Below are 27,860 nucleotides of genomic sequence, written 5' to 3'. Positions count from 1 at the left end.
GTACACACAAACACAGACACACAGCATTGAATTCTAGCACAAATGGCCCCCAATGGGTTGGTTATAAAGGAGGTGATGTCATGTCTGTGATGGAGACTGTGTGTCCCTTTACCAGTGATCCATTTCTCATCCAGCTGTCCTTACTGACACAAAGCAGAGAGAAAGAAAGAACAAAAGAAAGGCAAAAAAGTACTCATTTATTTAATTTTTTTTTATCTCTTTCCCCACCCACCTCCAGCCAATTTTATATGTGCCATTAAAGGTCCCTATCATTAGTTGAAGGTGCTGAGGCCAAATTTTTGTGTGTTTGTTTGTACTTTGATGCATCCAATTTACATATTATTGCATATAAGTTCTTATTTTATTTTGTGTTTCATCACTTTTAGAGCAGTCTGTTTTGGATGGTCGCCAGTTTCTCAGGTCAAGAGATCACAGGCAATTTGTCTGCTTGTCTTTGAGCTGACAGGAGCTCATCCTCCTTGTTTGCAAGCAAAGAGGGCGCAGAATGTCTTTGTGGAATCAGCTGTATGCATGTGTGTGTGTGTGTGTGTGTGTGTGTGTGTGTCGGACCCAGTGTTTGTAGCCATGTGACTCTCTACACCATTTTAAACAGCTCGGCTTCTTTAACCATCTCAGCCCCTCGGTGGTCACACAGATGTGGGGGGTGAGGAAGGGGCATGGGGGAGGGGAGTCTATACAGAGCTCAGAGGAACACTGGGAAATGGCTTCCATACATTTAGTATTTCCTCTTTGAGGGCAGTCCAGTGTGGTGCAGTGGGGCTGTCATGTCAAAGCTGTGCTGCGAGGTGGGGTGGAGGCTCTGGATAATGCAGACACAATGGGCTAAGGCAAACATTAGGAGTGAGACAAAGGACACTCCACTCAGGTCACAGAGGGGGCCAACTCTTCCCATTATCTGAGGGAAGTGTTCTTAACTGAGGGACTTTTTAAACCCATCAGCAAATTAGGGGCTGTGCTGAGTTGCTGGTGTGCATTGGGTCATGATCAAAGCCTTGAGAGTGCGTCTGTTTACAGAGGAAGGCTGTAAAGCATAGGACAGCAGTCACAACACAACACAACATGGGGCTGGGTTAGCACTGAGCATGCTATCATGACCATGTTATCATTCTCACAGCCAGGGTATTTACTCATGGGAAGCAGAGGATAAGTTCTTTCTCATCTACATTAAAAACACCACAAGCACCATATGTCACAGGGTCAGCTGAGGGTTCCTACACCATATGCATCGGCTTCTGTTTTCAAATCAGCCAAAATACAATTATAATATGTTTGTACTCAGAATTACAGTCAGGCTTTGTTTGTTTCCTCCTGTGCAATAATATTTTGCAGTCACTTTAAATAAATAACCAATTTATGTTTTGGATGCTTTGAGGAAAATGATCACTGATATTGTTTTAATTGTATTTTTAACAATTTTAAGACAATATTAGGATTTAACTATCAGGCGTGACTTTTATGAATGTGCTTTCTAAAAACATAGATCCTAAGAGTACTAATAATCAGGGCTGCAACTTCGAATTATTTTCATCATCAATTAATCTGCCAGTTATTTTCTCAATTTAGTGATAAATCATTTGAACTATAAAATAAAACTGACAAATAACCATCATAATCTCCTATTTGATGTAATCAAATCAAATTACTTGTTTTGCTTGATCCAAAATCCAAAGATGTTCAGTACTATAAAACAGAGAAAAGTAGTCTTGTCATCAGAGAAGCATGAAACTGAGAATCCTTTGTATTTTTGCTTTAAAAATGGCTTAAAGGATCAATTGATTATCAAAACATTTGCAGATGAATTAATAAACTAATCTTATTAATTGACTGCTCATTTTAACTCAACAAACCACTTCAGAGCTCAGATGTTGGTTAGCTTTTAGCTTTTTTATTAGCTCAACAGCTTGTCAGGTTGTGCTTTAATTTATTACTTGAAAACAAGGCGTCAATTACATGGTAATTACACCCTCTTAAAGCTACTGTCTAACTGCTACACATTATGAACATTGATGTTGTCTCTTAGTAAACATGCAATTTACTTTAGGGCTGTTAAATCACTAGAAAACAGTATAATCGAAACAATTAACTATTCTGCATCAAAAAATGAAAATCATTTCAGAAACCAATAAACAATAAGTAGAAAATAAATGTAGGTAGGCAAACAAACAGAACTCTATTTTAGGAATCTTCAAAATGGCTCAAGTGAATGTCTATATATTCACATGTGGTTGTCCAACTGTGTGTGCTTTTTTTTGTATGAAACCCTATGCGTGTTTGTGTGACTGAAGGGCCATTATGGGACAGGCTTTTAAGGGAGATCTGGGAAGTGGAAACCTAATACTGCCTGACTGCTGCTCTTGTGTACATGAACCCCACAGCTGCTGGAGAGAGAGAGGAACGGGGGAGAGAAAAAGGGAAGAAGAAGGTAGGGGGGTGGTGCAGAGGAGAGCGTGGTGCGCTCAGTAATTAGTTGTCTGGTTTTGTATTGACCAGTCTGGTGCTTAGACCTTAGGGACTGTTAAATTTGCTATTGAAACTGAAAGGATTATGCACCCAAAAGAAATTAAACGGGAGCAATGAATAGATTGTGGGCCACATGGTGGACCAGTGTTTTTTTTTTCCTCTTTCTTCTTCTTCCACCGGCCTTCAGTCTGCTTCAGTTAGACAAGGTTGTATTTTTCTTGCCAGAAAGTGTTGTTTTTCATGTTATAGGTAAATTGAAAAATGCACCACAGGGTCATGACAGTTTTATGTTGTGATAATGATACCCCATTTTCAGACTGACCCATAAAAAAAAACTATACACTTATTTGCCCTTTGCGAACTGTCAAATGTAGAGTGTTTGTTGGGGTCTGTTTATTAAACAGAGACAAAATCCAAAATCATTTCCGCATGTTAGCTGTTGAAGGGTGTGATGTCGCGAGGGTGTAATGAAATCTGTTTGAAAGTAGACGTGGTGATTGCAAGCGGGAATTGATGTCTCCTGCCTGGGCCGCCCAGAGGGAAGAGAGATTTGTGTCTCTGTTTACTCCTGCTGAGGCTGGCCGTACTTATTACAGTGGGCACAGTCAGGAGGGAACATCCTCCACATGCCTGCAGAGGTTTATTGCCCAGAGAGACTGTATTCCCCTTACACCAACATCCAGCACGGTCGGACTGTTGTCTCTCTGCCTCTGTCACCAGTTTAGTGTCTTTAGGAGGGGTGCAGGGACAGAGAAAATCTGCTTCAGACCAAACTGTAACACAATCCCCTTGTAATGACTTCCAGCGTCTGTTAAGCAGGCCAGCGCTTCGGGGAAAGTTTTAAAAAGGTGGTTGTAATACGAAGGATCTCTTGCTTCAGTGAGTTAACATTAGCCTCCATCTGCATCAAGCATTTGAACCTGCTGAACTGTGAGCCTTGAGTGTATCTAGTGGATGATAGAGGGGTGATGTCATGTTCTCTCTCTCACTGTTTGTGTAGCTGGCAGAGGCCGGCGTGCTGCTGGAGAGGGTCGCACACTATGACTCAGTCAGGACCAGAACAGCCCACTGGGACAATGTCCAAAAACAAGGATAAAATCAAGACTCTGTTTTTTAAACCCTGCTGCCACAAAAACCTAGTCTTTTTTGAGAGTTTCTGGTTTTCTCCTTGATTTTGTTTTGACATGATAATTTGAAATCTTGTACCAACATTTCATCCTTTTAATCTGTTTTAGTTTCTTGTAACTTTTTGATCTGGACAGGAGTGAGCCCACTTTGTAGATAAGACATGCAATCTGGTCGAAATCCCTCTTTGTGATTATCACAACGTAAATACAGAAGGGCCTGTGCACAGGTGGCTGGCGCTGGGCTGATGGTAACCAGACCAGACTGATGTCTGCACAGAAAAAATAAATCACTGCTATAATATCACAGAAAGCATGAGTCTATTTTTTAAACTATGTCAGTGTCACTGAAACATACAACAGATGATTTTTCACAGCAGATATCACAGTACAAAATAATGATCCAAGTCCAAGCTAGCAGCACAGTCAAACTTTGTTAAATATCATCAGATTGTGAGCACTGTAAATCAAAGGAGTTCTCACATTGACTGATCTTGACAAATATCACCTGTGTCTTTCAAGGGGCGACAAGGGGAGACAAAATCCCTGCTCTCTGATTGGCTCTTTCTAAATAAAAACATGCACATACACATCTGGCTGTACCCCAGTGATTGGCTGTGACAGATATTTATGAGTAGTATGATTCACTATGCTGGAGACCCCAGCAGTTGTGTACTGGATCCCAGTGTTGGTCCCCAAAGAAAGACAAAGTCAGGAAAAGGGGAAAAGAAAATGAGGGAAAGCTGGAGTGAGAAACATCGTTCTGCAAGGGACTTTGGACTGACTGAACTGAATTTACATTAATGCAGTTAACTTGCACGTGGGATGATTATAATTAAATTACTGTGCAATGTTGTTGCAAAATAGCAGGCTGTTTGCCTTCCTCTTATTGTAGAGTTAGGGTTAGAGTTTGTTTGTGGTGCTTGTTTATTATTACTGCACTGCAGCCAGCAGTGACATTAGTTAAACTGATCTGGGATATTTGTTTTACAAAGCCTACACAAATGGTAATTTTAGATGCACATTACTGTAATAAATATGGTCTGAAACACATTTCCTTCAGTGGAAACAGCTTTTCGTGGAGAGTGGTTCTCTCTGCAGTTTCTGCAATTTTCTGTTTTATTTACATCATTTTTAACTGGTGCATGATTGCATCCATATTGTATACAAATAAAATCTACATATCCATGGAAATGTTTTCAAAATTTAATACCATTTTAGGTTTGTAGGGTTTTTATTTTTGTTGTTTTTATCAAGACTTTGCTGGTTACAATCATCAGTAATAACCACAAAATGGAATTGATAACCAGAAGGCAAAGAACCAACAACAGAAACACAAAATGATTGTTTGATGTTTAATGCAAAAAAGTCAATGTAATATCTGCTGAATTATCCTCCTTTACGTGTGTTACATTAGTTTGATTCTCCTTACAATGTTTCTCCTCATGTACTTTGTTTATTTCAGGAATATTTCTGTTAGCTTAAGAAGGTGGTAAAACCTATTCTGATAACATCACATCCCTGACTCTGCACCTAATTCAAGTGAAAATATATAATGTAATTAATTTTTATTTCGGACATACACACTATAGAGCAAGAAATCAAAAAAGGTGTCTTGATGTTCATTGCATCTCTGTGTTGCTATGGACGCCCTGCCCTCAGAATGTGGCGGCAGGCTTTGGGCGTCTAGTGCTCACCGGCAGTTATAAACCTAGCTGACTGAGCTTTCCCCCCCATTTAGGGGTCTCTGTCTCCCCTCCCCTCATCCCTCCTGGTAATAGATGGCCTCATCGCCTTGGGTTTGAGCCCACCTTTAACCAGTTAGACAGGACTGGGGTTTGTCTCTGGCCAAACGATGGAGTGGAACAATAGGAGCGTGTGACATTGTCTGTGTGTATTAGGAGGCCCATGTCTGTCTGAAACACATGTATAAGCACGTGATGGTATGGCGTTTATACAGCCGGCTTCAGCCTGGGCCTGCCAAGTAGCAGGGAGAAGATACAGGACGTTTGGGGTATGCAGATCTGTATTAATTGTTCATTTTTACTCTTTTCAATCCACTGCTGTCTCTTCAACATGGCTTCATCCTTCTGGGGGTCGCTTGATGCGTACGTCTGTGCATCACGTTCATTGCCGTTTCCATGCTTCCTGCTGTTTGTCTTTCAGGACGAACCCTTTGTCTGGCTAAACCCTTTATACAGAGTGGCTGGGATGTAGCCTGCATGGAGCTGTTCTTCTCTGTGTGTGTGTGTGTGTGTGTGTGTGTGTGTGTGTGCGCAGTCATGATAAAGCACCTCTACGTATGTGTATGCAATTTTGTTTTGATTCATAAGCTGCTAGGCTGATAGCAACGTTGACCTTGGCCGGGTTTGAATGTGTGTGGAGAGAAGATAGAAAGAGTTTGTGTGTGTACGTCTGTGAGTGTGTGTATGTGAAAGCCCCCCCCCCCCCTTTTTTTTAATTATTTTATTTATCTAAATGTGCTTATGATGCCAATATTTCTGTTATTTGCCATGAGGGTGGATGTAGAGTCCTCCTTGCAAATGTGTGTTTTCTCACCCTGCGGTGGCTCCTTGGGACAAGGATCTTGCTTGTTTTTTTTTCTTTAGCATATTCCACATTCATATGGAAATGGGGGGCAGAGGAGGGACAGAATCTCACATCAACTTGATCTGGTCATGAATAGCTGCCAGTGTTTGGACTGACCCAGAGCTGGCTTAAAGGCACTGCCCGGCCTCTGCCCTCAGACCACGGAGCTGGGAACCACAGACATTTTCAGCTCCAACACACACGTCTGTGTCCTCACATACATATACTTACACTAAAGATGAAGAAAGCAGATGCTCATAATTGCACTCATGCAATTAGATACACTTGAGCACCTGGGAACACTAAGCGCCATCTCATTCTCTGTCACTTTCTCTGTCTTACACATACACAGACAGCCATGCTAAATCCCAGGGAGACGCCAGGGTTGTAGTATGCTCTTCTTTTTTTCTCCAAAATCTTTTCTTTATTTTTGTTAACCCTCACCTCCCTCTTTTGCTCACCCAAACTGGCACCATAACCCGATGATAGTGCTCCTTTAGTAGTAAATAGGAATTTTGACTTTTAGGTTTAAGCTATTGTTTGTTTTTGTTTATTTTTTTTTTTATTGCATTTTAATTGTTGAACTGGCCAAGAAATTATGTAATATCCAAATAATGAAGTGCTTAGAATTTAAAGAGCACTTAGAGTTTTATTTTATGACATTATTTCATTACATTTAACAATTCAGCAACTTGTTTATCTACATTTGAGTCAAAAACAGTGTTATCAAAATGCACAATCATGAAATAATTTATATATTTTATTAGAATAGCTGCAGTTAAAACAGAAATACAAATTTACTGTAAAACAAAAATGTTTGATATTATGAGAAAAACAAAAGATTAAAAAAACATTAAGCTTTTTGTGGTTTTGTATGAGAATACTGTAACAATACTGTCTCACTGAGAGAATGCACAGGCCTTGCTTGGATTAAGATAATTTGCTTTTACTGTGCTGTCTGTGAATTAATATTGTGTTTGAGGAGTCCCATTTCTAATACATTTTTAGTGTGTTTCCTTCTTGAGCGTCTCTTTTACAATGGGCTTCCCAGACCGGACTGCTGCAGTTGGATCTAGCAGCAGGGATCCATCAAACAAGATTTGTCTCGGTGGATATGCTGGTTTTGTCCTTCAGGATTAGAGCCCACCACCCATATTCAGCCCTCGTCTGAGTTACTTTGTCTTTTATACCTCCAGACAGTTACCAAAAGTGTGCCTGTAGAGTTTTAATTAATTTAGTAACAAATCAGCCTTTCTTTGTTTGTTTCCAAGCATTCCATAATTATCTCTGTAATTTACTCTGCTTATTTCAGTGATCCAAACATCTTACAAAATTAAATACAAAATATAATGAAAGATAAAAAATACATTATAAAATAAAAGATGCAAAAAGTTGTTTTGGTATTCAATTTAATTAAATACCAAACTTGTGTTTTTAAATTAGAAAGAATATTTCAAAAAAACAGTTTTTTTGCAGAATTTGCTTTTACATTTATTACAATAACATTTCTTTTCATTTTAATAGTGTTTTACATTTTTATTTTCAGCTGAATATGTTGAATAATATAAAAAAATTGCATTCAACACAATTTGAACATTTATATTTGCTATTTTTCTGTTTCACTGTTAATAGTTAAATATATAATATGCTACAAGCAGAAACATGGTATGTCATCCCTCAATTTATAAACAAGTGTCCAGCCTCAGTCTATAAAAAGAGCAGTGTGTTGCAGGAGGGCCTCAGTGTGTGTGTGCTGTTTTGTTTCTCCATTAGCACCCATTCAAGAGACAATGAGTTAGAGAAGCAGACGATGGGCTTGTTAACACAGGCATTAGTGAGTCAGTGTGTGTCTTTGTGAGGGAGGGGACACTCCTCTAGTGTTATGACGGGAGTCTTTCACCAACGATACACTCCACTCCAACACCACAAGTGTCCAGCCGCTGAATGGGGAGGATTTGTTGCTCTACACCTAATTAAACAGTGCTTTGAGTATCAGTTATGGTGAGGGACCCTTTGTTCAAATTCACCTTCTAAAGCACCTTCGAAAGCTTAAAGTTTGACTTTGGTGACAGTGATGGTGTCCGCCTGAAGCCCAGCCTTGCTGTGACAAATAAGGTGCTGTCTTTCATACACAATGATTGTAGCTCTTCACACCATTTGTGATCTACAGGGATGTTCGATGTTGTATTTCATCTCACAGATGAGAGCAAGTTTTCTTATGGAGAGAATCTTAAGAGGATCACTCATGTCCACAATCATTATCAAAACTGACCTATTTAATTATGCTTTCATATTCCAGAACAACATTTTAATAAGTAGTCATAATTAAAATGTGAGTTGCTTAACACAGAAGCCAACTGTAGTAAAACAGTGTGAGGTAGATAATATAGTGAAGATGTTTGGGATCTGCTTAGCATTGTGGATTTTGAGCAGGGCCGACTCCAGGGGGTTTAGGAGATTATGATGCCCTCTGTGCTTTGTGCAGCAGCCTATGGGCTTGACCTGAGGGAGGGAGACACATGCCTTTGTGGCCCTGTGAAGGGACAACAGATCATGAGTAATGGTGTCGAAGTTAGTTCAGCTCAGAGTTTTTGTGTGTGTGTGTGAGGTTTGTAGCAGTGTTGCACTGGTCTCTCGTGTGGTTATAGCCTAGAGATGATATCTGCCTTTTATTAAAAATGTATTTTAGCTTGTCATCATAGCCAGAGGTTTTTCCTTGACCACAGCTACATTAGGACAATTTTTAAAGACTGCAATGTAATTTTATTTTCTTCCTATGTTCCTTTATTTAGATTAATTATTTATTCTGTAAATTAATTTAAGTCTATTGAAAGGCTTAATATCTTCAAGGATCTTTTTTTTTTCACACCTTGGAATTGGTGAGGCCTGTCACCCTAACAACCTGAAAAGAATTTCATTAGTTTGAATTTCAGGGAAGGCTCAGTGTCTCACAATGGTCTCAAGACAGTTTAAAAAACAAATGGACTAAAAACAGTTTGAGAGGTTTTTGAATTTTTTTATACTAATATTTTAAGACATATAGCATTGTGGATTTTGAGCATATATATGTGTGTGTGTGTGTGTGTGTGTCATTTATTTATTTTTTTAACATAAGGGATCTTGAGTATTGCCAGAAATGTAACTGCTGACTTTAGTATGGTTAGTATGGTAAGATAACTCTTATATTTATATCAGTCAATCTAATTATTAACAGCAGTGCCTTGGTCTTCTCCTATGCTCAGCTAACATTAGAATGAATGGTAGCTGTTCAGATATGTCACATGTAAGCTGTAGTCACACGGTTTGCTGGCTGCTCAATCTGCATTCAGGAAACCGGGACAGGATCAGTTCAGAGACGAGGGGAAAAAAAAATCAGAAATCAGAGAGTGGGAGCTGGAACTTCTCATCCTTTGCAAACTCTCCCTTGTATTTGGTTAGCTTCGCTGCCTTGTAATGATGCATGTGTGCTGCTGACACTGGGTCGTGTCTTTGCGGCAGTGAGAACAGACGTTGTGGAGCTGCACTTGGCATTCGGCTGCCACTGTTTCCAGGCAGGATGATGGTGATGATGGGAGGCTGGTTTACTTGTATGTCCCAGGGAACATCTGCCAAAACTGTTGTTCGAGACTGTGTGTGTCTGTGTGAGTGAGGTGCAGAGACAGTGAGTGGTGCAATGAAATCCAACACTGTTCTTTGTTATCTTTTAGTAGATTTTTGCTCTGCTTGTCATTTAGTTATAACCAAAATGTGGTTGTGCTAATATGAACAATACCAGATCTGTCCTTCTGCTCCACTCCTCGGCAGTACTCAGGGAGAATTTGAGATGATGAAAAAAGACATACGTCATCAAAAGAAATTAAAATGTTATTTCTGTATTTATTTTACCATGTGGTATATCAAACACACATTCAAGACATAAGCACAATTTGGAATAGGTTTACAGAGTTTAGAAATGATTTGAGCTAGAGCTGGAAATATATTTAAAAAGCTTCCAGACTGTATTTTATTTCCTACTGTGCACAAAGCACATTGTTTTCTAATTTTATTTTGTGTATTGCATCTCTGTAAAATATTGGCTTGTGCTAGTGTGTAACATGAGACAGGAAGGTTGAGTGTGTCTTTGTGGCAGATTTGGACAGCCTGTCCCTGTCAGTGTGTTGTATGTTGGTTCAGTTTAGACCCCCACCCTGCCAATCCTCCCACCCCCCAACCACCATCTCCACCATTGTTCCTGTTCAAATCAGCCAGCTCTATTTTCAACATGCTACTTCTGTTATTATTATATCACAGGTCTGTCTTTTTCATAACCAAAAGGATAAATTATGTTCTGCATTATTTTGAGGACTTTATTTCTAGGTATTTCCTTTTAAGTAGAGAGGATTGTATTACGAGTATAGTCACATCCTATTCAATATGTTTTTATTCTTTAAAATGATTACTCTGTTTTATTAATGTTATTATCTTTTCTGTTCCAAAATGGCATGTAAAATGCTGAAAATTGCAATTTCATTTTCTGGTTTTATGACAGGGTATGTATATTACATAATGGCAGTGATACTGAAGTATTCAGGAACCAATGATATTATTTAGAATCAGAATTATTATTTTTGTGAAGATGTTGCTCACATTAAAATCTTACAGAATTTTAATTGAATAAAACCCAAAGTAATTAAATACTAATGTTAGGATTTTTTATTTGTTGTTTGCAACACTGCTTTTCTGTTTATTTAATTACATCATTTTTTTTCACATAAAGCCACGTTTTCTAAAACCAGTGGCAGACCTCCTGCTGTAGCCTTTTGGTTTTGTGCTGTTTGGATGTGGGTTGTGGTGGTGGCAATATGTTCGGAGGCAGGCCTAGTACTCACTGTGGGAGCAGCCGTGATTGTTGTGCGAACACAATACCTTTGCCTTCTTACTTCACTGGTTCCTTTGCTTTCCTTCCTCTGCCTTTGAATTTGCTCATTTTCTGCCCTGTTTTGTTCCCCTTTCTGCCCCTTTGATTGGCCTCTGCATAGCAACTTGTCACATGGAGCATTGAAGCTAGAACTGCTCCTCTTTGCAGACTTTGCTTTCTAAATTTTATTGTAAGTGTATGTTTACAATTTTAACAATTTGTTTTTCACCTCATTTGATTGTGAGCTTTATTGCTAACTCCCATTATGCAGCTTAACCCATTTGAAATACAATTATTTCCCTCTGGCTGTTAGAATGCATTAGATCTATTACGTATTTTATCACAATATTAAAGTTATTATCAAGATAATGTAGAGTCACTGATTTCTGTAAATTTGCAAAATGTAATGTACAAGATAAATTATGAAAAACATAACAGGAATGAATTTTACTATTTCATCTCTGCACCAAATTTAAAAAGATGTTTTAGAGAAACTAGTGGGTGATAAGTCATAAAATCATGTGTCAACTGAACAACAAAATGAGTTTTGCTTTATGAATCACATTGAACACAGTCACCTTATCTGCGGCCTCATCCCCGATTGAACAATATTGATATGTTGACATTGATCGTTTCACCTTTTACTAAAACTGTCATCGAAGCACTTGCCTGCTCTCTCTCTCTCTATCGCCCTGTCAAATGCACCTATACTCCCCCATAACCATTTACTGCAAGAGGTCAATATGTAAACACACACACTTTATGTTAATGTTAAGTGTGTGTATATAATTTTAGCTGCCCTGAAGAAGCGATTGTATCTAAATGATTGTTGTCATTGCTTGACCATGTAAGTGTGTTTTGACTTGAAATGATTATTTAATGTATCATACTGTTTAAACTGAAATTATTCCTTTTGGTTAGATAATCTAATAATTCATGCTTTAATCTTTAATCTCTATCAGAAGATAATGAAATGTCATTTAGGAAAATAAGGAATTAACACAGAACTTCAGAATTTTCTACCACAAACAGCAGCTTTTAGAAAGCTTCACCTTAAGGTTTTTATCTATTATATTATATCCTGCTATGTAGATCTATCTATAGGGTTTCGATTTAATTTAGGAATGTAGCAGATGCATTTAAAATTATATACTGAGTAACTGCTTCACACCTCTGATTGCGCCTAATGAGAGTTGCTAATTTCTCGATTCATTATAATTCTCAAACATGTTGTTGTTGATTTTACCTGATTCCAGTTTTTTGCACACATGTATAAATTTGTTTAATTAATAAATAAAACATCAAAAACATGCTCTAAAGTCTAACTCATTAAATTATTCAGTGATTAGAGAAGATTGATGAAATCTACTAAACCTAATTTCTGCATGAATCACTTCTCAAGATATCAGAGCACATCAAACTTAAACTTAGCAGGAATTATTAAGGAGGGAAAAAAAAATGTTTTAAAGAAAAATTACATTCTTACAAGTAGTGAGAAAACAAATCACAGCTCTGGGCCCATAACACAGACCTGAGAAGAGAGAGGGAAAAAAATGCTTGCTAAGCTATCCGTTTCACACACACAGGGACAGAAGGTTCGATATTCATTCGATCGATGAATGAAAAGGCACAATGGCAAAATCGGACGGGCTCCTTTTCAAATCCACGTCTCCAATGTCCCCCCCGCCACCCCTCCACAGTCTGCAGTCGCTGGGCGGCTGGTGTGGCAGGCAGAGAGAGAAAGAGAGAGAGAGGAGAGCAAGGGTTACATCAAGGCTGCTCCCTGGACCGTGCAAACAAGTCTAGACCAGTGACCTGTTCAATGGCTCCTTTTGAGGAGTGGGGCAAGTTCGGTCAGAGCGAGGAGAAAGGCAGGCATAGCCTCTTTTCACTGCCGAAGCAGCTCACAGCCCGCGATCGACAGGAGGTAAGGAGGGCCGGGAGGGCAGGCATCTGCTTCCATGGTTACGGGCCGGGTATGGGGACCCTACTATTGAGGAAGCTCCGTTCTCATGCTCCCACAGAGGCAATGTCACGCATTTTAAAAATGCGTCAGGCCGGGGCGAGGACCATATCCACCAGCGGCAGCGTCGTTCTTTGAGAAGGGAAATAAAATGATAGCACGTCAGTTTGAGAAGGGAAAAAAGAGTAGGGGGAACGCTTTGGGATGGGGGTGGCAGCATGCGCTTGAGAAAGAAAGAAATGCATCACATGATCTTGGCAAATCCTAATTCAAAGTAAGATGATTTTTTCGATGATGTTCTCAAATTTGCTGGGTCTATATTTTGGGTTGGCTGCTTTTGTGTGAAATTGTATTGTTCTGTGGAAGTCAGTGGTTCAGATGATTTATTCTCGGAGGGAGCAAAGGTCAAGGTTTATGTGGTGAACTCCTTTGTTGAGAGGCAGAGATATCATCTTAATGAGGGTTCTCCCCAACCAGAAACTTTCATGTTTAAAGCATAAAAAGAAGGAAGGAATGGAAACTACGCATTGAACATATTTTTACTTTTTCACAGGAATTCTTTAACATATATTGTTTTTAATAAGAAAACTGTAACCTGCTAAAAATGTCAGTATTTATAGGCAGGTGTATATAGCTCAGTTGTAGCAAACTGTGCGTAATTGCTACAGTAACAGAGAATGTGCGTGAGGGTTTTGGACTGAAAATCTGTCAAATGTGAGGAGTCACATCTGTCTGTTTGTTTGTTGATTTGTTTGTTTGGGCACAAGCTGTGTGTGTGTGTGTTGAGATGAATGGGTGCTTTGGGCTTTTCTTCATGAAGGAGGGGTGTGTTGGAACGTTGAATTTGGTCATGCAGCTGACGCTTTACCCCCTAACACACTCCAAACAGAACGGACAGATGGCCGGCCCTCAGGAAGGGCTCGGGGCGTTGGATTTGCTCTCAGACCGTGGGAAAGTCTTTGGCTGACTTCACCTGCTCAGGGAACCAATGTGACTGGATTAAACACCAATGAAAGAAGTGAGAAATGAAAACTAACGTGGACTATGGCTTTGTGCAAGTGCGAGCAGTTTCTCATATCTTGTTTAAGAGAGGAAAATGGGACAATGAGAGACCCATAAAAATGATTTACTATTTGATTTTTTTCCCCTAAACAGCAAACATGTATAATATTATCTTGTGTGTGTGCTTGTGTGTGTGTGTGTGTGTGTGTGTGTGTGTGCAAAGGAAGACAGGGTGGATGGGTTCATTCTATTTTTTGCATGTGTCTTTGTAAACCTAATTGAAAACAGTTGATCCTCAGTATGTTGGGACATTAGACATGATGTTTGGCCATCTCACTCTCTGCTTTTGATTATCTGTGTCTCAGAGAGACGGCCATGTGCACGCTTTGATTTATTGTTATTAAAAAAGAATGGGGCCGTTTGTCAGGCTTTCATCTGATTGATGCTAAGATGCATGCACACTTCAAATTCATACTCGTAAGAAACCACGGGCCATGCATTTAATAGATCATTAATTATCAGTTTGGATGTGCAATAAAGTTAGATGGATTACTTGCACTAAAACACTGTGTTTTGCTCATTTCATTCAGCATCTGAATATTGGAATTTATGAAGATGCCACTTGAAGGAGAGCTGACAAGTGTGAAACTCCATTGTAAGCCATACAAATAAATGATCAGAAAAAAACAACAAAAAAATCACTGTCATAACTGGGATAATGATCAGTGTAGCATGAAGTCCAGACAGGTAGCTCTTTATTCACCACTCAAGGATTCCCCTCTGTGACCTGAGTGCAGATTTCAGCAACAGAAAAAAAAAACCACAGATGTTCACATTCAAACACCATCATCTGTACTCTCAATATAAGAATCCATACTCTGCTTCAATTCAATATAATTTTGGAGGCTAGAAATTTCTGCAACTGTGTATGTTTTAGATTAGTTACTGGCAATATTACCCAGTTAATTTTCACTCACTTTACAGTGTGTTACACATTTTAGAAATTTAAAAAAAAATTGGACTCTGGTAGAGACTTGGTGAAAAACATGCAAAATAAATTTGGCAAGTATCTTTGTGCACTGGCAAATAATCACATAGTTGTCATGTTTATGATACCAGCCCATGCGTCTCCAAATGTTGATTCATAACCACAAGAATCCCTGATTGCTCCTACTTTGAGTGCCATGCTCTCAATGAAATACTCCATTGCAGTTTGACTACAAAAAGGCATTATCTTTCATACAAGTAGAGTGCATAAGAGTTCAATTTGGGTACGAGTCAAGTGCTCTCCATCCGAGAAGGGTGTGTGTGTGTGTGTGTGTGTGTGTGTGTGTGTGTTGTTGCATGGAGGGCTGTGGAGAACTAATCAAATGTGGTTATGCGCAGAGCAGTGTAGTCAGTGTTTGACAAGAAATGTGAACTTGACTCTGCAGTGCTTAAGAGACCCTTCAGGAATTTTGTGTGGAGCAGTTTAGTCGTAGGTGTATTGTGCTCTTCAGATTTAGCCAAAGCTGCCATATATCTGGGAATGATTTGTGTCACAAGGATGAGGTCATACAGTTGTACATTTGATATTTACACCACATTTGCCACCACAGCACTTACAATGTTTCAAATGTCAAAAAGAATTTAGACAACATTATTATTTCTTTGTCTTTTTTCCTCTTTTTCTTTCTCTCAGCTTCTCAGTTACTCAGACAGGCTGATGCTCCAACGTTTTTTTCCTTCTACTAGTGTGTCTGAGTTCATGTCATCCTTTCACAAAAACACACTTTTTGTATGACTTCACAACTGTGTAACAATGATGTAGATGGAGCTGGTCTCTGACAGTGGACAAGCCCTAATTGGGTTACTAGAGCTCGTTCCCCATTCGCTCATACGCTGTATATAAATACACTCTAAGAGACATTTTGTGCTCTGGCCTCGCTGACCTGTTCACATCATGGTTTATTTTTATAGTGGTAATTTGCTATTGGCCCGATGGTTTGGTTTCAGAGGCCCACATCATTAATCATGGAGGGCATTACTGCAGTATAATTACACTTTCTCTCAGTGAACCCGCAACATTTCCCGCGTGTGCGCTCTCTATCTCTGTCTATAGCACAAAAACACACACAGGGATGGAGTCAGCTACAAAGTATGTTCAACACAACAGCACAGGAGAGAGCAGAAGTGGCTGGTCTGTAATGCTGAAATACTATGTACCAGTGTGTATCCAGAGAGTAATAAGAGCTATATATTATATATCCTCATATAAAATGCAAAAGTCAATATCCTTCTTAACCACATCTGTGAAAAATGGCTAAAAGAGTAGTTTTAACATGACTCTGTTGGTGTTGATTGACCATGGTGGGACTTCCTCTTAAAGAATATCGTTTGAAGGTGCTTGCATGAACTTAAGAGTTGACAATAATTGAAACTGCAAACACCCCAGGAAACAAATGAATGTGTGTGAAGGGGTGACGGGTGGGGGGGGTTTGGAATCATTGGCAGTGCTGTGTAACCTTTTTAAGATGATTATTCCACACAAAATGCACCCCCGGGGTGTGTGACACATTTCTGAATGGGCTCTTCCGCGGGATTTAACGGGTTAACAGCAGACAAAGGGAGCTGGGACCATGTAGCCCAGCAGGGGAGACCCCAGTGGAAACACCAGGCTGCCTTATAATCCCTGCTCTGTCCCATCCTGCTTGCTTTGCCTGCAATCACGGCTGACTGACATGTGCTCAGTAAGGCTACATGGCTTTTGGGTGAGAGGAGCCACATGTTTTCAACTGGAGCGCATCTCTGCAGAATTCCCTCCAAGACCTCACATACACACACACACACACACACACACACACACACACACACACACACACACATACAGACACACATCTCCAGGCCATGTGAGGATATTTCATGCTTTTGTATAAACTGGCTAGAGAAATGATAATCTAAGACAAATGGTTTAATTCCAAATGGGTGGACATGAAATTTGGACAGATGCTGGACTTTACTGTCTTGACCAGCTGCATGTGATTTCATGCTGTGAGCCCTGCTCCATCATATATATTTAGAAGCATCATACAGTAAACTGTAGGTTTATATGTGTCATATGGATCTGGACGTATGCAGGAGATCATGGAGGTCAAGCAGAATAAATCCAGAACATATTACAGTGTTTCACAGTTGTTTGCAGCATGTCTTTTATCTGTGTTACACTTGGGCAGTCACAGTCTGGCTTGCCATTTTGTTTTATGTAATATCGTAGTCATATTCTCTGAACCAACAGTTACCTTGTTTTAAAAAAGATAAACGGAAGCACTTTCTGAGCCCTTTATTTTCTTTCATCAGAGTTGACCCTAAAGCTCTGTTTTTATTTTCATACAGTGATCTAGGTTCAAAGCTGAATCCAGGCTATTAAAATATTTTTTTTGTTATCTGACTTTAGTTATTCACAGGTAGTCCATGCTTGACTATTATTATTTTTTTTAAAATAGGAAACATTTTCACTTTTCTTTATAAGCGTCTGAAACAGTTTAGGTCAGTGACTCAATTTAAATGTAGTGAGTTTGTAATGAAGGCTCAGTACGTAAAATGTAACTTATAACTTGTAACTAAATGATATTTGTGGGTGGCTGGTGCAATATCACCATGGACAGATGTTCTGAAAGCTTAGGTAAAAAATCTGCTTTCATACCCATCACTTTCTCTGCTGGGAATAATAGCCTCCTTCTAGCTGAAGTGCAGTTTTTAGATATAAAGCATTTACAAAATAAATGTGATAAGATTTTTCAACAACACATGATTCTAAATAACCACTTACCAAAAAGCAACATCATAAATATACATGCCATCTTTTTAATTAAAATGAAAGTATAGACTTAAACTTACAGTGCTCCAGGATTATTATTATTATACATTGTCACTTAAGGTTTGTTTTCCACTTACACCAGTCTTTGGTCAAACCATTGCTGAAACCTTTTTTTGTATTCATGCCTCTTCATCATGATCATGTTTTCTTCATGTAAAAAGAATAAAATGCCATTTGGGGCAATATCTCCCATAGTTTAAAAAAAGTGGTCTGTTCTTGTGCACAGCTGCACAATAATCATAACAACTATTCATCTTGTAATGTGGTGGCTTATTTTGGAATTATCCCTGACATCAACATTAATAAATAGGCAATGTCCTTATTACATCTGACAGCTTACCAGGCCTGAGTATCAGTCTGGTATATGAAAAGTTTGATGTTAAAAGTTGTTGTTTGACCTCGCTGATATCTGTACGATGCACTATGGATGTCTTCAGGAATCAAAGCATGTTTCTGAACCCACCCAGATGGTGCTTAGGAAGTCAATTACAAGCTAATGGTCGTTTTCAAAGGCAGTACTGATTCACCTGCTGATTTACCTGCAAGTCACCTGCTTTATTAGCCACAATAAGAGATGTGGAGACTTTCGAGTATCTAGTACCCAACTGTGAGCTGAAGGCATCTGAGCTCAAATAGCCATTTAAAAATCATCAAATATTAATTCATCTCCACTTGCTTATGAGTTTTAGCTTATTGACTGGTACCTCCTAATTGTGTCTGATTGTTTTGCAAGAGCCTAATTAAAGTCCTGAATCGGCAGTCATTTTTCCATAGTCATACACTAATTCATGTAATTTCAAGTGTTCTTCTTCCCATTGTCAGCCGATTGCTTTGATAATGAGAGGTTGTGCAGAGGCATTATCTTTGGAAAAGCATTTGGTAAGGACACGGCAAGAAAAGGTATCATTATGATAACTGCCTTCTCTGCCTCCTAAATGAGAAGTCATCCTTAATGTTGTCAATTACGGTCGGCTTCTCTGGAGATAGCCCGTGGAAAATTATTTGTGCCATATAATGTTTCTTATGCTCCTTAGAAATTTACACACCTGTCGTTAAGATCTTCGATGGCAGACAGAAGCACAAAACTGTCTTTTAGTTTGGCATCATCATTACTCATGTTTGGTAAAACTAGAGCACACTATTGAATGTGTGCTGATTCCTCAAATAACCTTTAGGGATGTACCAGATTAAATTGGCTGCTGGTAAGCTTGTTTAAAGAAAAGTTCTGTGTACTCCTTAATAATTAAAAAAAATAATCTGAATTCCATGCAGAAATTCAGTGCTTTTGTTTTGTTGAGTTGTATTTATGAGCACCTTGAGTTTTAGCTCACTTATACTACTATGTTATTTTATCCCCTCCTGGTTCATTACTGTGTCATATATTTAAAAGGGACTAATATCACTAATGTACTGCTCTGTATCATCTTCCAGATTAAATATTGTTTTGCTTTTTAATGTCAAGAGCATTTGTCAGTTCACAAGCATCTCTTCTAATGGCAGGACACATGAATAACAGCATGTTAAAATCAAAACCATGCGTCTCCCTACTCAACATGACTTCTAATGAGCATATAATAATCAGAGAATTTATCTAAATATCACAGGAATATTTTCAAAGCTGTTCTGTCTGTTTGAATCATATTTTAGTTAGTCAGGTGTTGTAAGGCAAATTGTAATATTAAAGCACCTTAAAACAGCTGTCATAGAACAAAAGCTGAATTCTGGCATCCATATACCAGAATGTTTCATTTTCAGCCATGAATATACAGCATATAAATGGTACTAGATTGCATAAAGTGTATTAAATGTCGACAAAAATTCATCACTGGTTTCTCTAGTATCTTTAGTTAACATTTCTGTACGCAGTTGTGTACTTTAATTACATTTGATTTGCTGACGAAGCTAACCTTATCTTTGTCCAGTGCTAATTCTATCAGTATGTAAATGCTAAACTAAGCCTTTCATTTCTCCATTGTTTTTTTTTTTGTCATATAGCCTGAGCTGCCTGATAGGAGACAGTGGTAATTAAGACACAAGGCCAGGTCAGGAGGTGAGACGAACACACAATATAAAGCACCCTGTGATTCCAGGATGAAGGTGCCACACAGTCCAATCCATTTTAATTGTTGTTTGAATTAATTTGAAAATGCTCAGGTCAATTAAGAAGATGCATTCCTCTGGCTGTGTGTAATGTCATATTCATCGATCCGTAGAGGTTACTTTATGCACTCATGTGTAGGACACATTTATGTTTCTGAAACTCCGCCGTTTGGAATTCATTAGGTATTGATCCCTTTCAGAGACGGTAAAAGCGCGGTCTGATAGCAGCCTTGTCTGAAGCCAGGTAATCAATTCAGTGCCATTCACAAACAGACGCCCTTTTACTTTGTTAGCGTTATGCATTAACATTTGATATCCCAGCAAAAAACGCTTATATCTCTATCGTGATTGAGTGACTTTGAATTGAGGTACAGCATTTTTGTCTGTTTACCCCAAAAGACACTCTCTGTGTTCAGTGATAGAAACTGATGAGATTTTTCCGTGGAAAAAGTATCAACAGTTGAACTAATTTTGTTTAGTTTGTGCAGTTTTTGTCTTGGCATCCCCTCATGTTCAGAGTCAGTATGAGGTTTGGTTGTCTCTGCACAGCCTCTTTCTTTCCCATTTACTCCTACAATCCAATTCTTGCCCTCCATCCATCCCTCCCTATGCCCTGATTGGCTGCTGGTTAGTCAGCTGCAGCCAATAAGCCTTGTTGAAAATCTCAGTGTTTAGTCTGGTGCTAGGCAGCAGGATCAACAGACAGGTGGGTCAGGCAAAGTCATCGCCCTGGTTGGCTGCACGGCAAAGCTCTGATAGCTTTTAAAGCAACATTACACCACAGGTTAGCCATCACAAAACATTATGTCTGTCATCTTCAACAGTTTAGTCAATATTTATGAGCATCAACGACTCTCTTCTAAAGCCAGAATACTAAGCATCGCTGTAATTTTGTCAAATGCTCAACAGAAAGAGCGTGGCTCTGCAGTCGTGATTTATTTCATTTTGGCTTTTGCACCCGGTTAAGCTGTATTTTATTGTACTGTTCACACATAAAAGTGCTGCTCTGTGTGCATCATAGAGCTCAGAAGTAGATATCTGAAATTAGTCTTAATGGTACAAGAAAATGTATCTTGTGCAATGTCTGTAAGTGTCATGACTGTCTTGTTTTTAGTTTTTGCACTTACCTGTTCCTGTCGAGAAGTTGTATTTGTTCTTATACTGCTGTGAATCCTTTTTTGTGGATGAACACTAAGAAAGAGGGGCCAGACCAGGGCACAGTAAGACTAGGCCTCTCTACGGGGGAAGCAGAATAAATCCTGTGTGCAGCCTCGGCTCTCTCTTTCATTGCCAATCATAGTCTGCAGTTTCTTTCCAGTATGCACAATAACTCAGGAAACAGACTTATCCAAAATATTCTGTACAGAATGTCAAATTTCAGCATTTTGGGTTTTTATTGTGCTATTCTATCCTTGGCAAGTCGAGTCACATACTCACACACTACCAAATGGCTGGATGGGTATGTCTCTCATTAGACTGAACTGTATAAAATTCTGTCTGGATTAACCTGTTGACTATTTTTCTGTCACGGCTTGAGGCAACATTAAATTAATGGAGATAAGAGCTTTGAGCCAAAAATAACACCCTGTCTCTGGTGTGTCTGTGGAGAATAAAATAGCACAAATTATCTTCCTTCAGACTTTTGGCTGCCAATACGCAGAGTTTTGGTAAAGATAACAAAAATGTCTAATGTGTTAGACTTTCAAAAATGCCAATTGTCAAATGAACAACTCCTGATTAGTACAGCATTTATTTTCTTTCTATTTATTTATTTATTTTTGAAAGGAGCTGCCTGCAAGTAGCTACTGTGCATAGCTTTTCTTACATTGTTATTGTTTCCACCTCTATCTTTCCCTCCCCCACTGACTATAAATATTTATCGCATCCTATCTATTATCAGGTTGAGAAGTCTGTCTGATTTTTCCACCCCTGTCTGGTTCACAATGGTCTATCCCATCCCCAAGGGAAGTCCTTTGCCCCCCAACACCCCCACCCTCTAATTTGAACTTTGACCCTGGCCTCCTGCCTTTCAGGATATGAAATGACCCTCTCAGTGGGGGAATGTTTTGGAACTGTTTTAGCTGAGTCTGTTTAATGTAGGCTGGAGCAAATGAACAGCTCACAGGGATTCGTGGCCATTTTGTTTAGAGGTTTTACCCATGTAATCACAGCACAATTTGTGTTTGTAAACAATGAGGATGTATATAATTGTACTTTATTGCCTTGTGTGTAGTGGACTATGTGCAGACGGGTTACATGACGTGGCATATAAAGTGAGTGTAGTAGTTAATCATCATCTTCTCTGCCAGCACTAGCACTCATCTCATATTTAATAAACAGATGTGCCAATCATGGAGAATGGCAAAAATGGCTTATCAGAGGAGAGTACAGAGCAGTTTCTCCAAGTACAAATAATTTTATTTTTTGTTAGGTGCTGCTGATTTGGAGTAAATAGAATACAAGTCATAACAGACCAGTTTGATGTGCAGGAAAGCATAGATGTTTGTGTGGCTGTATTGCAGCAATATTGTGTTGAGTGCACATGACTCAAACAATGATTCTCCAGTGTGGTAGCATTGCTCTTTGGTAAGTTAGAGGCTGCAGGTGTGACACATATGTCTCTCCTACTGCCTTCAGATGATTGTAGGGATTTAATTAACTGAAGGTGAAAGTTTTGTTAGAAGCAGTTGTTGATGATAGATAATAAAACAAACCAGCCATTAATTGTCAGCTCAGTGCAGACTGCTTTACTGGAAGTATAATCACATAACACATGTATTTTTGAAGCTGATCTAAATGTGCTTACAGGTTGGAGAGTGTGTTTATTTACATTATTCGGCATCAACTGTGTAAATCCCATGCATTTCTGTCTTGGTTTCATTTGCCTATAGGATTACCAAATGAATTACATCAAATGAGTGAGTTTTTGCACCTTTTTGCAACTTTGCACAAATGTCATTTTGCATTATGGGAAAAAAAGAAAAAAAAAACCTTTAAAAAAGCTATCAAGATGGAGTGTTTTTTGCACCAGTCTTTGCACCAGAGTTCTACATTTTTGTTTTTTTTTTCATCTAATTGTTTATATTTTATTATCTTCTCCAACCAGTATAACTGTCTTTCTCTACTCTTTTAATGAATCATACACAAGAATCTGTTTTTGGCATTTCTAGCAGCACACAGCTAAAGCTACATGGTCTTACCTTACTTTTAGTGACATCCTTACTCACTAAAACATACACAACATAACAAATAGAACTGATCACATATGTATCACATGCATATATATACGTATGTATTCATGTGTATTCTTTAAATATACACATTAAAAAGCTTATATTTCATCACTGAATGTCACTTGCTTTCAAATATGTTCTATGTCAAATGAGGCTGGTTTATCCAAGACTCCTTGTGCATCTCTGGTGCTTGTTGTGTATTCATACACAGTTTGAATTTGGTTATATATGATGGAAGTGCTTCATGTATGTACACATTCATGCTATTAGTATACCACTTTTACTTACCATGGAAAATTATGATGTGATTGTTGGCTATCAAAAAATATTTCTACACATGCTATAAAGACACAAATCTAACAAAACACAGTGAGAACAAAAGCCACAAAAATCAGCTGTAACACAACTATCACCCAGTCCTTGCAATAGCTTCCTGCTCCAGTCACAAACTGAGCATCTTCTTATTTAATCACAAACAGAGTTGAGTAAGTACGGCAGATGCTCAACAGTTTGTTGTTAAATTGAGTGAGAGTGCGGGTGTATGAGAGGCTCTCTGGCGGATACCTTGCTCTTTAGTGAGTCACAGGTTCATGACATATGCTTGTGTTATTGTAACAAACCACCTGATTGTGTTTGGCTACTGTTCTGGCTAAACTGCAGCATGGGAAAACATGTTTGTCTACTGTTGATGCATGAGAAACTCATACTGAATACATACTGAAACTCTGGTTGGAAGTCAGAGCTTGTCTATGTGAAAATAATCTAAAGAAACAGGACTTCAACAGGAGTTTAACTACAGCGTATGAAAAAATAAGGTAATTATTGCATACAGAGTCACATGAAGTTCCTTATTTCCTCACCATTTTTGGACTCTTGAACCAAGCCACATTACTTGACTTATTTGATATATCATGAATGTGGTGTACTGTTTGTGTTCGTCGAATAGGCTTGCATGGCTTAGACAAACTGTGTTACAGAAAAGAAGCATATAGACTTTATTTATAGTATAGTATAGACTTTATTTCAGTTCTATTTGAATCAGGAGGTACAGTACGAGTTTGTCATGCATCCAGTCTTTTGTATTTACTCTGTCAAAAAAATTCTGGCATCTGAGCTGAAATCTTAAGCAACCAGCACGCCCATAGAGTTGACTTTGGAAGGCACTAAGCATTCCTGCTCAACACCACATTAGCCCCTACTTCTCCCCACCTCGGGGTGCTGGGCAGCCTGCCAGTTAGAGGTTGCCATGACTCCTAACACCACCCTTTGCACTGCCTCCCCCCCTAGAAGGTGCCAGATTTTGGGAGGGGGCAGGCCGGGCAAACGTTTTGATTTAGACAAAAGATGTCTTCACAATGTCAGCAGAATACTTACTGGGAATGCTGTGGCTTTCTGGTAGGAAATCATGTGATCTTTCCAGCCAAGATTTTGTAATGGTGCTAGGCAAGAGAGAGAGAGAGAAAGACACACAGAGGGAGAAAAGGGGGAAACTTGGAATAATGATGCCAGCAAATCGTTTTTATCCAGTTTTTTCTTTTCTTGGTCTTGTTTGTTTCGTAGAAAATGGCGGACAGCGCATCGCTGAACTGAACCTGTATTGTCAGTGAGCTCAGTTTAGAAGTGTCCCTCGGTCGTTTCATCATTCCTTTTATTACCAAAAAAAACCAAAAAAAACAATGATTGTAACGCTCGCTGCTCATTGCTCACACCCAGATAGAAAGTATGGATAGAGAAAAATAGAGAAGATGAATCAGACAGGATAGTAGAAATCTGGGTAAGTGGCATTTTCACTCTCTTCTCACTTCAGACTTTCCTTTGTCGCACTGCAGCCGTAGGAATATTCCGTTGTTTGTGGCTCTCTGGCACTGGCACAGTTAATGGTAGCTGACCGTGGCATGCTTGATTACACTGGCATCCCTCTCAGGCTCTGCTCTCTGCTATCTGCAGTCTTGGATAAGTTGAGCTAACCTCTCACCACAGCCACATTACTGTTGGCCAGGAAGAGGACTGTTATGGCAATTCTGTGGGCTAGTTTGGGATAGCAGTCCACAACAGAGTTTTGATTGTTATTATTATGGACTTAATTTCATATTTAGGAACTGCTGAGGCATGTGATGCTCCCAAACTGAGGCACAGCAACTTAAGAATGTACAGTAATTTGTACTTAAATATTTTCCCCATGTGGATGTGTGTGTTATTAGAATAGTTACTGGCATGTTTTGTACTGTAATGCTCCTCCTTTTTTCTTTTCCCCTCATCTTACCACTCATTGGTTGCTTATGCAGTGCTGTGATAGTGTTGATTAAGAACTGTAGTTGTTCATCCAGTTTTAAAAGTAAATCTAAATATGTAGTAACAGGCCTTTAAAAAAACACTGACACACCATTGTGTGGTATTTAAAGATAACTCTTTTTTCCTGTTTTTAGAGAGGCGAACTAAAAATTGACCCCACACTGCCAAACCCCCCCAGAGCAAGACACATCCTTGACGGGTAAGTTATCACAATTCCCTCACTATCTGTGTGATGAACTTTAATTTTCTGGGGGTGAATCTCAACAAAAGCTCTTGCTGCAGTTTCTCTAAATGCCAGCTGTACTGAACTCACAATCCTCTAACTCCAGACTTTTCAATTCATTGTCACTGTCACACTCTACGTGAATGTTAAACAACGGCTACACTGTCAGCTGATGTTAAGGAAGTTTTGAGGCCAAGTCTTGTGTTTTTTGATTGGCATCTCTCTTTGAACGACATCATCTGAGACACATCACACATACTTGTAGAGTTCTTTGTGGCATTATCAGAGACTACAGTGCTTAGATTTTATGCAACATTTTTAGTCCTTTATTCAATTATTTTGGTACTTTGGCCATAACCATTTGGCACAAACCCGTAGATCCGATCTTGTGGCAAATCTGACAGCACAAGCTCGCCTCTGTGGGTCTTTGTCACTGTGGTGTGAACGTCGTCTTTTAACTTTTTTTTGCTTTTGTTTAAAAACTTTGATGATAGGTATAGGTCTTATATATGTATATAATAATAATCCCATGGCAGTATTTGTTAAAAAGAAAAAAAAAATTATGTCTCTAATATCCTGGCAATTCACAACTTCTCTTATTTGTTATCTTAACCCTGAAATATGATGACGGTGTTGAAGCTTTGTGTTCGACAAGGAGGGTGTAATTTGGGCTAGAGGATGACATACTTTGTAAACTAAATAGAGCAGAGGAACCCTAGTTGAAAATGTGTGCATCCGGGTTGAGGTAGTAGGTTGTATGGTTTAGAATTACACCCTGGGAGTTAACTGTACAACCTTCTAGCTTTCCTTGGAGTACACGTATGACATCAGTCTGTACAGAAAATTGCTTTGCTCGTAATGCAGCATACAGTATGGAATTTTTCAGTTGGATTCCATTTTATAGTAGCTCTACACCATCTTAATGGTCTTCATGTTAATGTAATTTTTGCCCACCTGAGGTTCTCATTTCATAGCTGACCTTTAGCTGTGGTTAGCCAGCCTCCTGTGGCTCAGAACCTTCAGTTAGCGTTACTGTGACGTATGCTGTATTTTTAGGCATAATGCATTGTGGTTAGTAGCAGTAACCACGCTGCATCGATTGCATTATGTATCCCTTTAACTGCAAATCACACAGAACAAACAAAGAAGCAGTCTACTGTTTTCCTCTGTCTGTCTCTAAGTCCTGATATATTGAGTCCTGTTAATGACAGATGTTTGGAGTAACTGCAGTTTTATGCTATTAAATAGGCCCAATGACATGTTAAACTGCTGAACCAACACTGTGGCATTTTGATAATTAAAATGTTGTAACTATGCTTTATTTACTGTCTTATTTGGGATTGCCATCGTCTCACTAAGGTGTAATTGTGTGGTGGAACCTATTTCACACAGTGATGGCTTCGCTTTTGAAACTGTTGCTCTATCTTTGCGGCCTGGTATTACACCTCAGCCTGTTAAGTCAGCATGGGGCGTTTTTCAAGTCAGTCGCATGTGAGCTGTGTGCCAAACGTTATGATGCACAGATGGTTCGACATAAACACAAAGTATGAAATATAGTAATCATAATAAATCTGACTTGTTCTGTTTAGCAGATTCTTTCTAGCAACTGTCATGCCCCATGGTTTTACAGTGTTGCCATTTGCACATTACATTTTAATATTTTTCGGCAGCTGACTCTGGTTAGATACATTTCCCAGGGATTTAGAGGTTTGATTATCACACCTACGATTATTTAAAGCTGTTTGCCCCAAGCTGCCTCAGCAGACCTCAGCAATATTCCAGGTTTCCCAGCGTGGGAAAACCTGAATGTTTATACGTTGTTTCGGAACCTTGTGATATATTGTCCGCAGTTCCATACAATGAGCATCTGCGATGAGGTCTAGTTTCAGGTTGAAGCTTGCCTTGGCGACACTGAAGTCTCTGTTTACTGTAGACTTGTCCACTAGGCTGAATGCATCTGACTTCATCTCTGTCTGGCACCAAGCCACGGCTTGTAAAATGACTCCAAAGCACCACACAAGAGAAAAATGCCCTGGCAGATCAGCTCAAGATTTACCACAGTTTCTTACTCTCCAGGATGACTTGATTTGAAATGCAGCT

At 39.0% G+C, this 27,860-nt stretch overlaps 1 protein-coding gene across 5 annotated transcripts in view; it reads left to right on the top strand.

Annotated features, from left to right (window-relative positions):
* Window positions 1–27,860, top strand: part of LOC108893837 (uncharacterized) — a 51,791-nt gene that overhangs the window by 10,705 nt on the left and 13,226 nt on the right. For 4 of the 5 annotated variants that reach the window (XR_007815270.1, XR_007815271.1, XR_001962724.2 and 1 more), the window contains one exon: window positions 25,672–25,736. The exons of the other annotated variant lie outside the window; for it this stretch is intronic. Coding sequence is in view for 1 of the 4 variants with exons in the window: in XM_051078553.1 (XP_050934510.1) it covers window positions 25,672–25,736 (65 nt within the window). In the remaining 3 variants the exon portion in view is untranslated. The remainder of the gene's footprint in view (window positions 1–25,671; window positions 25,737–27,860) is intronic. 5 annotated transcript variants of the gene reach the window in all.

This window comes from Lates calcarifer, linkage group LG20 (genome assembly GCF_001640805.2).
Source record: "Lates calcarifer isolate ASB-BC8 linkage group LG20, TLL_Latcal_v3, whole genome shotgun sequence".
Taxonomy (NCBI): domain Eukaryota; kingdom Metazoa; phylum Chordata; class Actinopteri; family Centropomidae; genus Lates; species Lates calcarifer.
Note: the sequence above shows the minus strand (reverse complement) of the source record. Positions and strands in the feature narration are given on the sequence as shown.